General features: G+C 58.7%; 5 protein-coding genes across 5 annotated transcripts; 3 read left to right on the top strand and 2 right to left on the bottom strand.

Annotated features, from left to right (window-relative positions):
- Positions 1 to 144: 144 nt before the first annotated feature.
- BXZ73DRAFT_92346 (sec24-like protein) lies at positions 145 to 3455 on the top strand (the record flags this gene model as incomplete). The annotated part of the gene is made up of 16 exons (XM_048026336.1): positions 145 to 361; positions 420 to 686; positions 772 to 1157; positions 1222 to 1322; positions 1376 to 1481; positions 1531 to 1762; positions 1810 to 1879; positions 1900 to 1958; positions 2013 to 2297; positions 2353 to 2471; positions 2521 to 2593; positions 2644 to 2859; positions 2911 to 3014; positions 3068 to 3254; positions 3310 to 3344; positions 3399 to 3455. The coding sequence occupies 16 exons, from the start codon at positions 145 to 147 to the stop codon at positions 3453 to 3455; spliced, it is 2514 nt and encodes an 837-aa protein (XP_047873655.1).
- Positions 3456 to 4213: 758 nt separating this feature from the next.
- On the top strand, positions 4214 to 5316 carry BXZ73DRAFT_105483 (glycoside hydrolase family 25 protein; the record flags this gene model as incomplete). Its single annotated transcript, XM_048016273.1, has 7 exons — positions 4214 to 4412; positions 4489 to 4602; positions 4739 to 4835; positions 4905 to 4912; positions 4968 to 5091; positions 5156 to 5242; positions 5301 to 5316. The coding sequence occupies 7 exons, from the start codon at positions 4214 to 4216 to the stop codon at positions 5314 to 5316; spliced, it is 645 nt and encodes a 214-aa protein (XP_047873654.1).
- Positions 5317 to 5939: 623 nt separating this feature from the next.
- Positions 5940 to 8038, bottom strand: BXZ73DRAFT_80783 (uncharacterized protein; the record flags this gene model as incomplete). Its single annotated transcript, XM_048023343.1, has 7 exons — positions 5940 to 6139; positions 6228 to 6796; positions 6887 to 6909; positions 6941 to 7110; positions 7165 to 7260; positions 7316 to 7834; positions 7900 to 8038. 7 exons carry the CDS (start codon positions 8036 to 8038, stop codon positions 5940 to 5942), a joined length of 1716 nt encoding a protein of 571 aa, XP_047873653.1.
- A 788-nt stretch (positions 8039 to 8826) lies between these two features.
- Positions 8827 to 14357, bottom strand: BXZ73DRAFT_53318 (uncharacterized protein; the record flags this gene model as incomplete). Its single annotated transcript, XM_048020979.1, has 6 exons — positions 8827 to 9570; positions 9627 to 9769; positions 9821 to 11078; positions 11286 to 13468; positions 13874 to 14018; positions 14073 to 14357. 6 exons carry the CDS (start codon positions 14355 to 14357, stop codon positions 8827 to 8829), a joined length of 4758 nt encoding a protein of 1585 aa, XP_047873652.1.
- Positions 14358 to 15283: 926 nt separating this feature from the next.
- BXZ73DRAFT_80781 (uncharacterized protein) lies at positions 15284 to 16310 on the top strand (the record flags this gene model as incomplete). Its single annotated transcript, XM_048023342.1, has 3 exons — positions 15284 to 15376; positions 15443 to 15751; positions 15777 to 16310. 3 exons carry the CDS (start codon positions 15284 to 15286, stop codon positions 16308 to 16310), a joined length of 936 nt encoding a protein of 311 aa, XP_047873651.1.
- Positions 16311 to 16446: the final 136 nt, after the last annotated feature.

Here is a 16446-nt window from a genome sequence, read left to right as displayed (position 1 = left end):
ATGGCGCTTGACGCCGACTGTCGCGCTCGTCGTCAGCCACAGCGAGCTCTCTGAGTCTCTCCCCATCCGCAGCGCGCCCCTGCCCCCTCTAGCCGCCTCACCGCCCCTGCGACCTCTTGGATACCTCGTCTCGGTCTATGCTTCATGTATGCGCATGGCACTAGCTCCCACATCCCGCAACCGCCGCACAGCGCCGGCACACCCTACAAGGGTCTCCGCGCGGCCATCGACCCGAACCAAATCCCGTCGCCCATCGAGACGATAGAAATGGACAGAGAGCGATGGGAGAACCAGCAATACCCGACGCTTCCCGGGAAGCATCCCCCACTCTCGACCACGGACTTTGTGGCAATTGACCAAGGTGAGTTCCCTGCATGCGTGCACAGACCTTTGCTGAGGAGTCTTCGGGGTGCGGCTAGGAAACTCGTCTCCGCGCTTCATACGCATGTCGACGTGGAACATCCCCAGCTCCTCGCGCCTTGCATCCGAGTGCGAAGTCCCCATCGCGGCCATTATCCAGCCCTTCGCAGAGCAAGACCCGCGAGAAGAACCGATCCCGGTCGTGCACACTGGAGACATCGGCCCGGCGCGCTGCGAGCGCTGCAGAGCGTACATCAACCCCTGGTGCACATGGGTCGCGGGCGGCGCGCGGTGGAGGTGCAATCTCTGCCACCACGAATCTGAAGGTACGCGTCTGCTTCCTCGCGCTCCCGGCTCAGCTTCTCATTGCGTCACGCGTCATGCTCCTTTGGCTTCCACCTCGTCCCATAGTCGTGTCGGAGTACTTCTGCAACCTTGACGCGAGCCTCCTTCGCCTGGACCACCTCCAGCGCCCCGAGCTGAACAAGGGTACCGTCGACTTCGTCGTCCCCGAGCCGTACTGGGCACCTCATCCTCCCCCCAGCATTCGCCCACTCTACACCTCCCTCATACCTACGTCGCGCGAAGGGAAACGCAAGCCCACACCCCTCGACTATGTGTTCGTGCTCGACGCCTCACAAGATGCCGTTCGCTCTGGATTCTTCCAAGCCGCATGCAATGTACTGTTAGAAGCACTCCATGACCGCGAAGATACCGCTGTTCCGCCATACTTCCCATCGTCAAGTCGCGTTGCTATTTTGGTTTATGACCAGACAATACACTATTATAACTTATCCGTACGTCTTTCTCTCCACGAATCTACCTCCTAAACAAGCAACTGATATCTGCTCTTCCTTGCAGTCGCCTGTAGATGGACAACCGCCATTGCTGGTTGTTCCTGATGTCGATGATGTATTTCTGCCGCTGTCTGATGGGCTTTTCGTGAACCCTGTGGATTCAAGGTGCGTCCTTTCTAAACTGCTCGCTTGTCTTGTCTCTCATCCAGCCGTTCTAGAGACGCGATCGTCAACCTGCTATCTGCGCTCCCCGCGCGACATGAGCAAACTCTGGAGAGGGAAGCTGCCTTGGGATCGGCTTTGACTGCTAGCTTAGCTGCTTTGGTGAGTCACGTTATGTGCCTGGTGTCGTGCATATTTGACGTGGTGAAAGGCAGGACGTGGCGGTCAAGTAGTAGCTTTCGCTGCCACCCTGCCTACTATAGGCGTTGGCGCACTGCCGCCATACTTTGACGAGTCATCCATCCTTGGTACGGACAAAGAGCGGATATTATTTGAACCTCGAGAGGAGACGTGGAAGGACCTCGGGGAGCAGTGCGCGTCAGAGGGGATCGGGGTCAGCATGTTCCTGGGAATGAGTCGTCCTATCGACATTGCATCAATAGGTCAGTGCACCTGTTCCGCCGAGTTGGCGTTCATTCACGAGTTACAGGACTGGTTGCATCGCTCAGTGGAGGCGAGATCTTCTTCCATCCCAAGTTCGAGCCCTCGAGAGACGCACGGTACTGGCTTCGCAGTTCAGGAGACTGCTCACCCGAACGACTGTACATTCGTGCACAATGCGCGTTCGCTGTTCCATTGGTCGGTGCATCTGCCTTTTCAGCCTTCTTTCGCGTTCGCTTAACATCTTACCAGGTCTGAGGGTTTCCGCACAACATGGCAATTTCTACGAGAATCCAGCAGGCGACATGGACTTCGGCACGATGGACGCGGACAAAACCGTCTCTTTCACCCTTGAGCACGCGCGCACTCTCGACGACCGACTATATGCGTTCATTCAATCCGCCATTCTGTATACCACGACAGACGGGGAGCGCCGCGTGCGCGTGCAAAACATGGCTCTTCGGGTGGTGACACTCGCGGGGAATGTCTTCCAATACGCGGACATGGACGCAACAGTGTCGCACATGCTGCGTGAAGGTGCGCACGTTCTTCTTGTGGAAGTGTAATCATTTTCGGCTGACGCTGTGGCTAGCTATATCGCAAATGACGTCCCAACGGATTGTCCAGATCCAAGAGTCACTCACCGAAAGATGCGCTCTTATTCTATATGCGTACAGGAAGTTCTGTGCGGCTTCCGCTGCTCCTACCCAAGTGCGTTGTTTCTCATTGATCGACGCCTACCGTTGACACGTTCTTATAGCTCATCCTCCCTGAAGCTTTCCGTGCTTTGCCGTTATTTGTTTTGGCGATGAAGAAGACAAAACCCCTTAAAGGTGAGGAATCCTCAATTATCGATACTCCATGAAAGTTAACATCGATGTAGACCGCAATGTTACCGCCGATGTTCGCAACTTCTATGCACACAGGCTATCTTCCATGAGCTGTCGAGGCACCATGCATCATCTATATCCCCAATTGCTCGCTCTGCACGACTTGAACGACGAGATTGCCCTTCCGGATGCGAACGGTCGAGTGGATCTGCCGTCCCTCATGCGAGACAGTCATCTATTCATGGAGTCCCATGGCGTCTACCTCATCGGTGCGTACTCCCCTCAGACGTGACATAACCATACTAACCTACTCGCTGCAGATAACGACGACGCGATGATCTTATGGATCGGGGCCAGCGTCTCCCCGCAACTCCTGAAGGATCTCCTGGACGTTGACGACATCAATCAAGTTAACCCACGCATAGTACGCCCATCCCGGTCGCCTCGCATACCCGCCGCCCCTGACCTCCATCTCAGCTTTACCTCCCGTCTCTTCAAACACGGCTTGCGACGCAAGTCGGCAACATACTGGCGAACCGCTTCGCTCAGCGTGGGTACACCCCCAAGTTCACCGTCGCCAGGCAGAACATGGACGGTTCCGAAATCGAGTTCAGCGATATGCTCGTCGAGGACCAGAACAACGCGGCGATGTCTTATCTCGACTGTACGTCTCTCCCTCTGTGCCTTCTAGCGATGGGCTCAGCTTCGGTTTCTTGTAGATCTATGCCTGGTGCACAAGCAAATTCACACAGCGGTAAGCCCCCCTTAACGGCACCACCACCGTTCGCCACTGACATCGCTCTGATAGCTTACTACAGGCGCTTCACTTTCGAGTGGGGGTGGCTTCCGATCTATGCCGTGGTAAGGAGAGGCGTATGCGTTTGCGTGATTTATTGCTGTATAACTGGTATCTACGGAAGCACCACCACAAATTCGCCATGCTAAGATCTGCGAAACATCGCATGTGTGAAAACCCTCGATGCCCACCGAAGGTGGAAACCTCACGAACATCGACAAGGGGTACCCTAGTGAACAGGCTATCAACCACTACGCTGGTTCCGTGGTGCACGTGCTTTAAACCCAACTGACTAGCGACGTCTGCGATCACCAAGCACGTTCGACGGGGTACTCGATGACCTAGCCATACATTCTCGTAGGCTGCCTTCCATCATATGATTTATTTGACAGGCGGTGACACCCCGTATTCGGCGACGAAGGATGATGCAGATTCTATCTCCACCCGCATGTCTATCTGTCAAAGCCATCTACTTTACGCGCGACCACCGTGTGCAACCGTGAATTCACGACGAGCCTGAGCGAGCCCTCCTTGACAGCTCTTCTGGGGCTTGACGTCGTCCACATGCTGCTTCAGCCATAGGTGTCCTTCTCTCACGACCTATCGCGGTTCCGGTCCTTTTCATTCGTCATTCACTGTCTACAGCCGCTCCGCACCCATGTGCATAGGTGGTCAGATGACGCATGAAGTTGGGGATCCAGAGTGAGGGTGAGGCGGTGGCCCAAGTGAACGATATAAGCCGAACCTGCGATCGCGGGGAGGACAGCGTAGTGAGCTCGCCACCCCAGTCCCCCAGTCGCAGAACACGCACCTTCTCGGCACACAGCATGAAGCCCACGCCTGTCTTCCTCGCTTTCGCCGCCGTTCTCTCCAGCACGCTCGCGGCCCCCGCCCCGGCGTCTCCGCCCGAGAAACGGGCGAACCCGCAAGGCGTCGACATCTCGCACTACCAGGGCACCGTCAACTTCAACACCCTCAAATCGAACGGCCTCTCCTTCGTGTACATCAAAGCTACCGAGGGCACTAGTCAGCACTCCCTCCCTCGTCTAGTCTCTGCGGCATAAGGCGTGCTCACCGGAGGTCGTCCGTCCTGGTCCCACAGCGTACACGGACCCGATGTTCAGCACGAACTACGACGGCGCGACGAGCGCGGGCCTCATCCGCGGCGCGTACCACTTCGCGCACCCGGACACATCTTCGGGCGCGGTGCAGGCAAGTACTTCCTCGCGCACGGCGGCGGCTGGACGGGCGACGGGATCACCCTGCCTGGGGCCCTCGATATCGAGTGTGCGTCGTCGGCTTGAGATTCGAGTCGTTCGTTTTGGATCGGAACCTGACGCGAGCGTTGGCAGATGCCCCGAGCGGGAACGAGTGCTACGGGCTGAGCGCGTCAGCGATGGTGTCGTGGATCAAGGACTTCTCGAACACCTACCACTCTTCCGTGGGCGTGTAAGTCTTCAGGTTCCCTGCTCGCACAGGGAACCGACCGAGGCTGACGCGATATGTCCGCGCGCGCAGCTACCCAGGTTTGCTTTGGAAGTTCTGCCGCGCACCAGATTGAAGTCCTCACCTGAGACCCAGTGATCTACACCACCACCGACTGGTGGACGTCGTGCACCGGTAACAGCGCGTCCTTCGCGTCCACGAACCCACTCTGGATCGCCCGCTACTCGTCGAGCATCGGCACGCTTCCTGCAGGATGGTCGTGAGTATAGGTTTCTTCCGAGCGCACTTGCCAGCCGACGCGCAACAACTAACGCTTGCGCTAGGTACACAACGTTTTGGCAGTACGCTGACTCGGGAGCGAACCCCGGGGACCAGGACGAGTTCAACGGGTCCGCGCAGGGGTTGAAGAAGTGCGTACCTCGTTCGATGCCTAGGAATGAGTGGCGGTTGCTGACTTCGTGGTGGTAGTCTTGCCTTGGGCTAGTGTACAGATCGTGGGGGAGAGTATATTGCTGTATAGTAACGGTATGCTTCGCTTGTACAGGGGAGGGCCGTGAGCCGGTGTTGATAGTAGAGAGTATCACGACGGCGACCCCCGAGAGAGAGAGCGCGTAGTGAGTGAAAACCTCGCTGTTGCGTCCAAGGGATCTTAGGGCAAGCGATGAGGTACAATATTGCAGTGGGGGTACTCACGAAGTCACAGCCAACCCAGCAACCCTCTCCTTCCTTGATGCCCCGCGCTTCGCCCCGGTTGTACGCGTCGACACGATTGCATGTATATCAGCCACCAATGAGTATAGTCTGAGTGACTAGAAATGAGCAGAGTCAAGCTGTGAGTAGACAGCACCCCCAAGGCACAAGATCACCACAACGATCACGTGGGCGCCGAACGTCGTTCTAAGCCTCCAACAGATTCAAGCAGCTAGCAATCGCATCTATGTCCAAGTCGTGTAGAAATACACTCCAACAGGCTCCATTAGAAAATTTCCAGCTGATCAGGCCGTACGGAAAACTATCAAATCATTATGGGAGGTGTGCTAGTAGTACTATACGGAATATTACTTCGGATACGCCGGCCTTTCTACTTGAGTGGACACCCTTCAAGTTTCAAGGTCCCTCGTCTCCTTGTATCCACGTGCCGTCATGGAAGCAACGCAGGGCTATCCCGCGCGTGGCCTTTCCTGCGCCCAGTTTCCCCTGCCGCAACTTCACCACCGCTTTACGCTCCGACTCCACACGTACCCACAGCCGCAAAAGCACGTCCTTCACCCGCAAGCGATCGGAGTGTGCGCCGCGACGGCCATCAGCTGTGTGGACGAACAGGGCGGACTCGGCGTCAGAACCCGCGGCGTTGGCAGTCACGGGCTGTTCGTATGTATAACTAGTGGCACGCACCGATGCTGCCATGCAGAGCGTGCAGTCGCGCCGTGATCTCCCTGAGCGGGCCCGTCGAGGCGTCGCCCTTGCGGCGCTCCTGGAGAGCGTAGTCGTGTATGTCCGGAATTAGCGCGCGACTGAGCAGGGCGACGCGACACGACAGGTCGTCGAAGAAGCCGGGCGTGTTGGCGTGGCCTGCCACGTCGAAAGGTCCTTTGGAACCGGCCGAGGCTGAGAGAAGTTCGATCAAAGGCTTGAGAGGTGGCAGCCGCTCGAGGTCTTCGGCGTTGATATCCGTAATACCCAGCAGCAGTGCCCGTGCCACTACACGGCCAATGCGGAACGCCGGGTCCGAGGCGGTTGGGATGGAAGAGAGGAGCAATGCCTGGTTTTCAGGAGAGAGGGTGTGACCGAAGAGAACCAACTTCTGGCATATGGTAAGTTCCTCCGAGGTCGCGGACATCGCTTTGGCCAAGCTTTGACCTGCTTTGCGGATTTCGACTAGTGTTTCATTGGACGTCGTTGGGTCCATGGCGAGGAGTATAACGGTGAGTAAAATGTCGCTACGTTCGGCAGGGTCGCATGTGCTGAAGGAGCCGAGTCAACAGAGATCAGAATGACGGCGAGACCGAGGCTCACGGAGCATACAGGGCCAATGAGCAACACAGTCGTTGTACCCGCCCTTCTCGCCATGCGTGATCTGATGCGTGAGGATCGATCATAGTGGATACGGTGTTGAGCGGTAAACCATGCGTGGAGAGAGCGGCGGGGGACGCTCCGAGACGGAGAAGGGCATTTGTGATCGATGCGTTGCGCAGGACGGGGATACCGTCGGTCGAAGCCAGCTTGGCTAACTGGGAGAGAGCGAGGTCGGGAAGTGAAAATGGAGCATTGGATAACGCTGCAATGCGAGACGTTGAGCGGAAGCTATGCGCATTCAAGCACCATCACTGACAGACTTCGAATAGCCACGGTATCACGGAGGCGAGATGGCACGGCTTGAGGGAAGATAAGTGGCTGGAAGACAGGATGGCTCCCATTTTAGTGTGATCTGTGTGCGAGTCATGAGTTAACTCGAACATGCAAGAACGGGTGGAGGCAAATACCCTGTCTTGTAGCCACATCCTGGAGGTATCGGAGCACAGGGTGATCGTTTGCGGTGGTGAATGTGTGTATGTTGAAGCCACTGGGATCCAGGTCCATCGCGTCTTCAACGGCTGCGTCTTGGCTCCAGAATGGTACTCCGGTAGAGTCGCGATTCTTCGCTGCCTTCCTGGCCCTCCTGGCCTTGGAGTCATCTGCTAAAAGCGCGTTGACGGCCTTTGCACCTGATCCTAGCCACTGACTGGCAGTGGCGATTGCATAATCGGGGTCGTCCGTGTCGGAGCCGTCGCTGTCGTCTCCAACGGCGTCGTCGTTCTCCCTCAACAAACCTGCCTTGTGCTCGAGAACGATCCTCTCCGCTTCGCGGATAACGGCATCTGCGCCGGTTCCCGCTTGCTCATCGCGTCTCTTCTCTCGTAGAAGGGACGCAAAGGGGACGGTCTTCTTTGGGGTCCGACTGGTCTGGCGCAAGGAGGCGCAGGCACTGGCACCAACGCGGAGCTCTGGTCGTAGCCGAAGGGCTACAGCGGCCCGGAGACTAAAGTGAGCGACATAATGTACATCGGAGGGAACAAAGGGTACTGACCATGCGCTTTCTGTGTCGGTTTCCTAACGCTCTCGATCAATGCAGCCGCATCCGTCTCGAATTCAGAGTCGCTGTCGTCGGAGTCCAAGTAAAGGTGGTCGAGATCTACGAGTTCCTCTGCAGCGCCGGCTGAGAACATCGCGGCGGCCTCAGCCTCGGCCCGGGCCTTGATATCAGCAACGAGTAGCAGCGTCTTCGTGTCGGAGTCCAGAAGCCGCCTGTGGGTACGTCTTCCACCTCCATGGCCACGTCTACGCCACTCGACAGAGAAGAATAATCGTGACTCTCAGGGGCATCGGTGGCTGGGAGGTGCCGACGTGGTGTGGGCACGAAGGAGTCGGGCGTGGGCGTGAGCGAGGGCGAACCGCAGGAGTTGTTGAGTGAGAGAGACGGGTCGAGTCCAGTAGAACGACTGCAAGGTGCACGGATCTCGAGGAGGGAAGAAACGAGCCACTCCCCATCAGGCGCCCACTCGCGCAAGAGCTGTAGCCGCTGCCTATATGCGACCCCTTCGACACAGCGAGCCAACGTTAACGCAGGGCAGAGCGAACACGCCGCGCCGAGCTTGGGTTAAGGAACGTTTCATTTATGCTGCGTAATCGCACAGAATAACTGGGTACAAGTAGTCAAGCTGAGTGAAGGGAAGTGTGGTCAAAACGAACGGGAATGCGCGGGGAGAGGGAGAGGAGGACAGGCATAGGCACGACCGGGGAAGACGGAATTACGGGAAAAGGAGCGTTATGGGGATCGAGGGGCTGCCGCGACTGCTGGGAAAGCAGGTCAGCAGCCGCGGCGGGTGTATATGGCAAAAGGGGAATCCTAGGAGGGCGATGCGCGGGCTCCAATGCACAAAGGTGAATTACGACGACATGTATATGGGCAAGGTGACGACGATGAGAGAAAGCGGCGACCATGGACACAGAGTTGCTATGAACCGTTCCCATTGAGCGAGTCCGTTACGGTTCTTGTTGACCGACGCGTCCCGAATCTAGAGAAGAATCCAGCGCCGTCGTGCGATGTCGAGCTGCCGGCTCGGGAGCGGAACGACCATGCGGGTGAGACTGGCCGTTGTAGTTCCATCGGGCTCGGATCGAGGTGTTCGCCGCGGGCACGCGACGGCTCGCGCTTTTGGTGCTGCGACTGCTGTGACTGCTGCGAGGGTGGGTGGGTGTGATGGTGATGATGATGGTCGTGAATGCGCCCAGATCGACCGACGGTGTGGCGACCGTCACAACATGCGCGGACGTTTTCGAGACCCTCGAAGCCCTCATCGAGGGTGTCGTCGTGGAGCTCGAAGTCGGCATCGTCGTCGTCTGGGCCGCCAGGGACGTGCTCGTACTCCTTCGACGGACTACTTGGCGCCTCGGCCCATCGAAGGTACTCCGCCGCCGGAGTTCCAGAACGCTTGCCCATCGAGCCACCAAGGGAGATCTGCGAGCGACTGCGCTGCCCTCGGGGAGTTGTGTTCCACGTGTCGCCGTTCAGGCCTGGGCGGCTGTTTCGATTGGTGCGTGTGCTGCGCTGGCTTTCGGGGCTTGACATTAAGTTGGCGTTGTACTCTTCGGGCAGATCACCGTTCGCGGACATGGGGCTCATGGGGGCACTGTTAGCCGGGGCATTGCCAGCCGCCAAGTGAGCTTGACCTGGTCGCGAAAGGAGGTACTTGAGCGCCTGTGAAGTACTCGTCAGTAAAGGTGAAACGTGGTATAGCTCGACACAAGACATACATTGAACCAGATGTCATGGCGCTCCTTGGTTGGCGCAGTGAACTTCATCTCCCTCTGGGGCGTGGACACAATCACGCTGTACTGGTAGATACCAGGCGGCATCGGGTTAGGGTCCATGACAGCGCGGACCGACTCGATATATGCTACGAAAACATTCAGTAAACAATACCCCGAGCTAGAATCAGACAACATACCGCTCTTGGCACTGGACTCGGTGACGTTCGACGACCCGGGGTCGGCCGAACTCCAGTATAGCGTTCGCGTGTACGGATGCACCCAGAAGAATCGCTTGTGTCTCCGCTCGCCATGCCCCTTCCCAATCGCGCGGCGGGTGTACTTGTACAGGAACTCGCCGATCATCGTCTGTGTGATCGCGTGGATGACCATCGGGTCCGTCGAGCCCGGAGCTTCCGCTCCGCTGGCCTCACCCGCACGATTCGCGACAGTGAGCCCGTCAGCGGCGCTACGTCGTCGCATGTGCGTCTCGTAGGCGTGGTTCTCCGACGATATTGATGAGCGCTGCGAGCCGATGCTGTGGCCGCCCGAGTTGAGCGACGTATTCGAAAGCTCGCGGCGTTCGCGACCTTGCAGACCGAAGGAGATCGCGGAGGGGCTCGAGAGCTGGCCCGCGCGAGCCGCGGCGTTGGCTGCGGAGCGGAAACTGCTTGTCGATGGGAGCTGGCGAAGGCCCTGTTGCGACGGTGGCATTGACGAGCCATGTGCGCGACCAATGGTACCCCTGCCGGGGATGCCCAAACTTGGGGTAGTCGCTCGGTGGATGAGTTCTGGGGGAGGGGGTGAGGAGGGGCGAGGAGGGGGCATATCGTGTGACATCCGCTTGTCGGGGATGAAGGCCGGAGGGAGCATGCTGTTTGGCGGGGGTGGTGCGCGAGGGGGAGGCGGGAGCACCATCATCGGTGGACGAGACTTGTCCACGAGGTTGGGGAGCATCGACGGCGTGCGGGAGCGCGTCGCGACATCGTCCAGGACCGACGAAAGTGTTGACTCGATGGATTGCCGCCTATCGGAGTGGGAAGTGCGCGGACGAGCAATGAAGGTCGCGTTGGCATCGCGGATAGTGGTGTTGGGAGACGGAGCGACAGCTTTCTCTTTGTCAGCGGCCACTGGTGTGGCAGGAGCGGGAGGAGCAATGAACTGGAACTGTTGAGAGCTGGGGCCGACGCGGAAGACGGAGGGCACAGCGGCAGCGATGGCACTGGCACCGGCGGCAGTGGCAGCGACGGCGGCAGCGGTGGTGGTCGCAGCAGCTGCAGGGAGTGCGGACGCGACAGAAACAGCGGCGGTGGGGAGAGACGAAGGGATGGGGACTGGGAAGATAGCTGAGGCTGGAGGAGCTGGAGGCACCCACTCGTCCGTTTGAATCGACATCTCCTTCATCTCCGGCTTGGGCTCGGGTTCTGGCTCAGGTACGAGGACCGGCGTCGGTGCTGGCTCTGGTACTGTCTCCACAAGAGGCTCCGGCACCACGAAGGGTTCTGGCTCGGGCTCGGGCTCGGGCTCGGGCTCGGGCTCGCACTGGATACCCTCGTCCACCAGCTCGATCTTGGGCGGCTCCGGTACAGGCTCCGGCTCCGGTATAGGCTCTGGAAGCGGTGCAGGCTCGGGGTCGACCTGAATGCCTTGTTCTTCTGTCTCGACCTTGGGTGGCTCCGGGATCGGATCTGTCTCAATCTCCTTCGACTCGTACACCACTTCCGGCTTAGCTGGTACCTCGGGGACGGCCTCGATGGGGGATGGGAACGACGCCTGGGAAGACATCGCCGATGCGCTACCAAGAATCTGCGACGCCCTGATGCTCTCGTCGTCGCTGATGGAGCCGTCCGAGAATTCCGCGTCGGACACGGTCATAATGGAGTGGTAGTCGCTGGCCGTGTCTGGCGTGACTGGGGTCATGGGCACGCTGTAGGCGTCGGTGAAGTCGGTGGTCTCGCCCATGATAGAGCCCGTCTCTGTCATGTCGTCTTCGTCCTCGAGATGGTCCAGGTCGCTGAACGTAAGGGAGGGGGGACGGCGGAGCTGCATGGTTGTCTCTTCCGATTCGTGACTTGAAGAGCGAGACATCGCGGCGGCGTGGATACCCATATCGGCGACAATGGGAGCCACCCGCGAGAGCTTGGGCGAGGTCTGCATCTCCATGTGGGCGACGGAGGGAGCGGCAGTTTGAACTTCGGCGACAGAGCTTGATGGCTCGGCCTGGACCTCCATCTCCATGCGAGTGGGAACAACCTCCGCATCGGTTTGCGCGGACATCTCCGACGTAGGCGTGACGGGGAGAGGCTCGGGGTCAGCCTGGATGGCAATGTCAGACATCGAGGGCGCGGTGACCTGGATGACTGGTGGCGGCACCGGCTCCTCGAAGTCGGTCTGAACACCGAAGTCGACGGTTTCAACGGCAGCGAGCTCTTCCTGAAGATCGTCGGCAATAGTCGAAGGCTCGGGTTCCATCGGACCGAACCCAAGCTCGGCGGCGAGTGCTTCTGGTTGACCGACGAGCGAGGGTGGACGCGCTTCCTGATATGCCGCGCCTCCACGAGAGCGACGTGGCAACGTTCCTCCGCGTTGTGTACGGGCAAGCACGCTCTGGCGCAGCGGGCTACCGTTCGCGACCGAGCTGGCTGATGCGGAGCGACGGAGGACGTTCGCAAAAGCAGGGTCCATGCCGTCGACACTCGTCCTGTTCGATGGGGCTACGGGGGAAGGAGATGCGGGGGGCTCCGGTTCATCGTCTTCCTCATCTTGGCGGAACTCGGCAGGAATTGGAGGGACAGACGGTACCGGTGAGTCCTCGAAGTCCATATCGTCATTGTAGTCGGATGACGGACTGTGCGCAGCCATACCAAGACGCTGGATGAGAGTGAGGCCTCCCCGTCCCCTGCCACGACCGCGGCCGCGACTGGAGCGGTAGGGGGTGAGGCGTGCTTTGGGCTTCGCGTCGGTCTCTTCTTCGACCTCGTCGTCTTCTTCCTCTTCGATCGAGAATCCGGGAGAGGCATCCAGTTTGCGCCGATAGTCCATACGAAGCTCCTTCTCACGCTGCAGCGTGCTCTTGAGAGTGCTGATCTGACGTTGAGCGTGCGCAAGCCGTTGTTGCAGGGCCTCGATCTCGTTGGTCGGATGGTTGGGGGCCAGGAAGGGCTTGGACGGGGAGGGGTCGGGAGACTCGTCCGCGAAGTCGTCAGGAGGGAAGAGACCGGAGTTGTCGAGCTTCTTGCGGGTGTGGGTGGACGCGCCGGCTGTGCTAAACACGTCGTCGTCGTCGCGGTCAGCTGGAGTGGCCATTTCGGATACAGTGACGCCGTTGGGAGTGAGAGGGGAGCCGAAGCGGGGGAGACGACGGCTGGCCTTCTGCATTTCGACCTTCAGATTGTCGATGGTCTGCTGAAGATCGGACTTGTCGCGCTGGAGGCTTGCTGCATGCTTGCGAGCTTGAGCGACATCGGTCTCGTGCTTGGCCTTGAGCTCGACGAACGCCGTCTGCTGCTTCTCCGCCTCGGTCTTGTGTTGGTCCGCAGTCTCTCGCGTTGTGGCGAGCATCCTCGTTAATCGCTTGTTCTCGCCTTCTAGTCGCAGCGCGTTGGCTTGAGACTCGCCGACTTGTGATCGAAGCTCTTGTAGTGTGACTTCCAAGTTCCAGTTCTCCTCCTTGAATTTGTCGGCGGACTGCTCCTGTTCCCGAAGCGCTTGACGGAGGCTCTCTAGACTCTTCTCCAGGTCGTCCTTCTCCTCCTTCATGTCCTGAATAGCCTTATCCCTTTCGGCGAGCAGACTTTGCAACCGTCGAACCTCAGTGAGCAATCCACTTCCGATCTCGAATGCAAATTCTGTGAAACCGTGATAGTCAGCATCCTGGGACTGTACGCTGGTTCGTCTCATGATGTATGTGTAGACCCCTCTAGGACGCGCAACAGCGTCCCCGTAGACCCCCCGGTCAGGTAGATGGGTGGAATCCCCGTCTTCCCCCGTAAATCCGTACTGTCAATTTTGACAAGCTCGATAAGGCTGCTTGGATGGAAAACGTGCACGGGACAAATGCGTGATACGCGTCCAGCACGGCAGATTCATTTCGGCAACGGCTCACATGGGCGTCCCCTGATGCACGCTGGCAAAAGCGTGTGTATAGGTACGAGACTGGACCCAGTTGTTACGGGGACAGCATCTTTAACGGATTCTCGCCGTTCTTGGGCACGGGCATCGGGGGCAAGAGCGCGAGAAGAGTGTGTACTCACCGACATCGTCCGCGCGATGAGCCGCATTCTTGGCGCGACGAGAGGACTGTGCGGCAGCCTGGCCCGCGGCAGCTCCCTTTGAGCGTTCATCTGTTCTCGAGGGCTCCGTATGACGTGAAGGAGGAGCATGGATGCCATTCGTAGGCTGCATATTCGCGGTCAGAGACAGCGGGGCGCAAGGACGCAATACGCCACTCACCTTGGACCCAAACACGCTGGTCAAGTGCTCGTTCTCCATATCCCAGGCCTTGATAGCGTCCGCCAACTCGCGATAGCGGTCTCTAACGCTGGCATCCAAGCCGTCGTCGCTGCCGGAGCTGTCGAGCTCGAGCTCTTGCATTTGCTTGATACGCTCCTCGAGTTCCATGCGCTGAGCCAGCAGCTGGTGACCGAGGGTAGCCGCCGACTGGAGTTGCTTTTCCTTGTCATCGAGGAGGGCCTGAAGTTGGAGACGCATGTTGCCCTGAGAGTCGTAGTCGGCCATGGCCGCCACGTCGCCGCCGTCGGAGAAGGTGGTCATCGTCGCCGCCGACGACGATGGGGGAGGGTGAATGTGTTCGAGAGACGCGTCCGCTGTTTGCCCGCGTGGAAACGTGACAACCGTCACGCGCTCCTTCAACATGCTGCATCCGTGACGAACGTTCCGTAAGAGTTTGCCTTCGGTCGTTACCCGTCACGCCGCCCGCGAGCGCTCCGACTCCGGAGTCCGAGTCCAATATTAAGTAATGAGGATCCTCCGCCTCACCGTCTCTCAGCCCATGCAACTTTCAGGATGTATCTCTCTGGCTTCATCCGTCATCCTTCTCTCTTCGATCCGCCTTGAAATCCAGAACCGGCGTCACAGGGATCCTGAGCAGTAACCCTTTAGGCGCGTCGTTGGTTGCTATGTGGACCAGTGTTCTGGCACTGCGGCATTGCTGCGAGAGGGAAGCGCGTGAGATGTTGCGTTGTAGGGGGGCTGGTGGTTTTATGTAGTACACAGTCATGCTCCCTTTTATGTGCGTTGTTCCCAAGTAAAGATAGATGTCGTTCCTCTCGACCAACTGAAGCTGGCCCTGCAACTGGACAACAACTTCAAGTGGGCATGTCCTGCATACCCAACCTCCGGTCTATCGCCGAACGTCGACGCAAGCTTTCGATGACCGGTTTTGCATGGCCCCATACTCCAACTCGACTGCCATCGTGGGTGCTCTTCGGTGCGACAGCGACGGACCCGTTCGACCTTCAACGCGGGATTCCTCGGTGGACATTCCCATCCAGGCCGGCCGCGGGTGCTTTGCGACTCCGGTTCTCCGAGCATGAGGGCGACCAACTTGTATATATGGGCCGTAAGTTCATGCCAGCCGTTCAACCTCCAGAACCACGCTCACAGTCATCCTCAGACACAAGCTACCAGCGTCGCCACCTGCAATGCGTACCACTCTCGTCTTGTTCTGTCTCATCGCAGTCGTGGTCGCGCGTCCCCCCGCTCAAGCTCATATCGACCACGACCGTAGCACATCGGTTAGTACGGCTCCCCCGGTCAGACCACTCACCAAGGTGTGAACTGTGCTGAAAATCCTTATTCAGACTACCTTCAATTCGAGCGGTGCTGCGTCCTCCAGTAACGATCCACCCACGAAGACTCTACACCTGCGCAACGAAGGAGGGTCGTTCCCCTCGGACTTCTCCATCCCCTCGATTCCATCGGATTGGTCGTCCACCAGCCGACCGTCGGGCTTCTCCATCCCTGCCATCCCTTCCGGGTATTCCACTGGCCTGCCGTCAGGATTCTCTCTCCCGGCAATCCCTTCCGGCTGGGAATCCGGCGTTCCTTCGGGTTTCTCCTTGCCATCGGGCTGGACGTATCCCACTCAATGGGGACAGGCGACTGCATCCGTGACTTTCAACACCGAAGCCTTAGCAACCCACAACAAGAACCCTCAGCTCAACGCGGCGACCAGTTGGACATTCCCTTCCGACTCCTATCCCTTCAAACTGGGCGACGGGCATCCCGTCTGGATTCTCCATCCCTCCCATCCCCTCCGACTGGGCGTCCCTTCTACCCTCCGACTTCTCGGTCCCCGCCGATGGGGCCGTCAATCCCACAACGCACGGTGTCACCGGAGGCTCCGGGACCGCGAGTCGAACACCCAGCAACGACCCACCTCCGACAAACGCTCCCGCCGGCAAACTCACCGTGGATGCAGTCGGGGCCGCAGACGCCCAGGCCACGGCCGTCGGACAAAGTCCTTCGCCGGATCTGTCAACGCTCACCCCCAACAGTTACATTGCCATCGGCCTCCTTGGCGGCGTTCTTACTCTGCTTGGAGTAGGCGTATTATTGACGATTCATGGCCAACATAGGACTAAGGAATATGCGCCCATCTGGAGGGCTGAACGGATGATGGAACGGGATGTGCCGTACGAAAACGGCTTCCGTGGCACCAAGGACTGAGCGGACGAATTCTATTCCAATGTGAGTGTTCCTGTGTCAGTTTGTGAAGATGGTCTCTGAATGATCTCGTACAGCCGTAGTATATACTTCTAAAGCGATTGACCGTTATCCTCGCTAAGCTCCGAGTACGGTTAAC

Source organism: Epithele typhae, assembly GCF_022376455.1.
Source record: "Epithele typhae strain CBS 203.58 chromosome Unknown BXZ73scaffold_66, whole genome shotgun sequence".
Taxonomy (NCBI): Eukaryota; Fungi; Basidiomycota; class Agaricomycetes; order Polyporales; family Epitheliaceae; genus Epithele; species Epithele typhae.
This window is presented reverse-complemented; position numbering and strand designations above follow the sequence as displayed.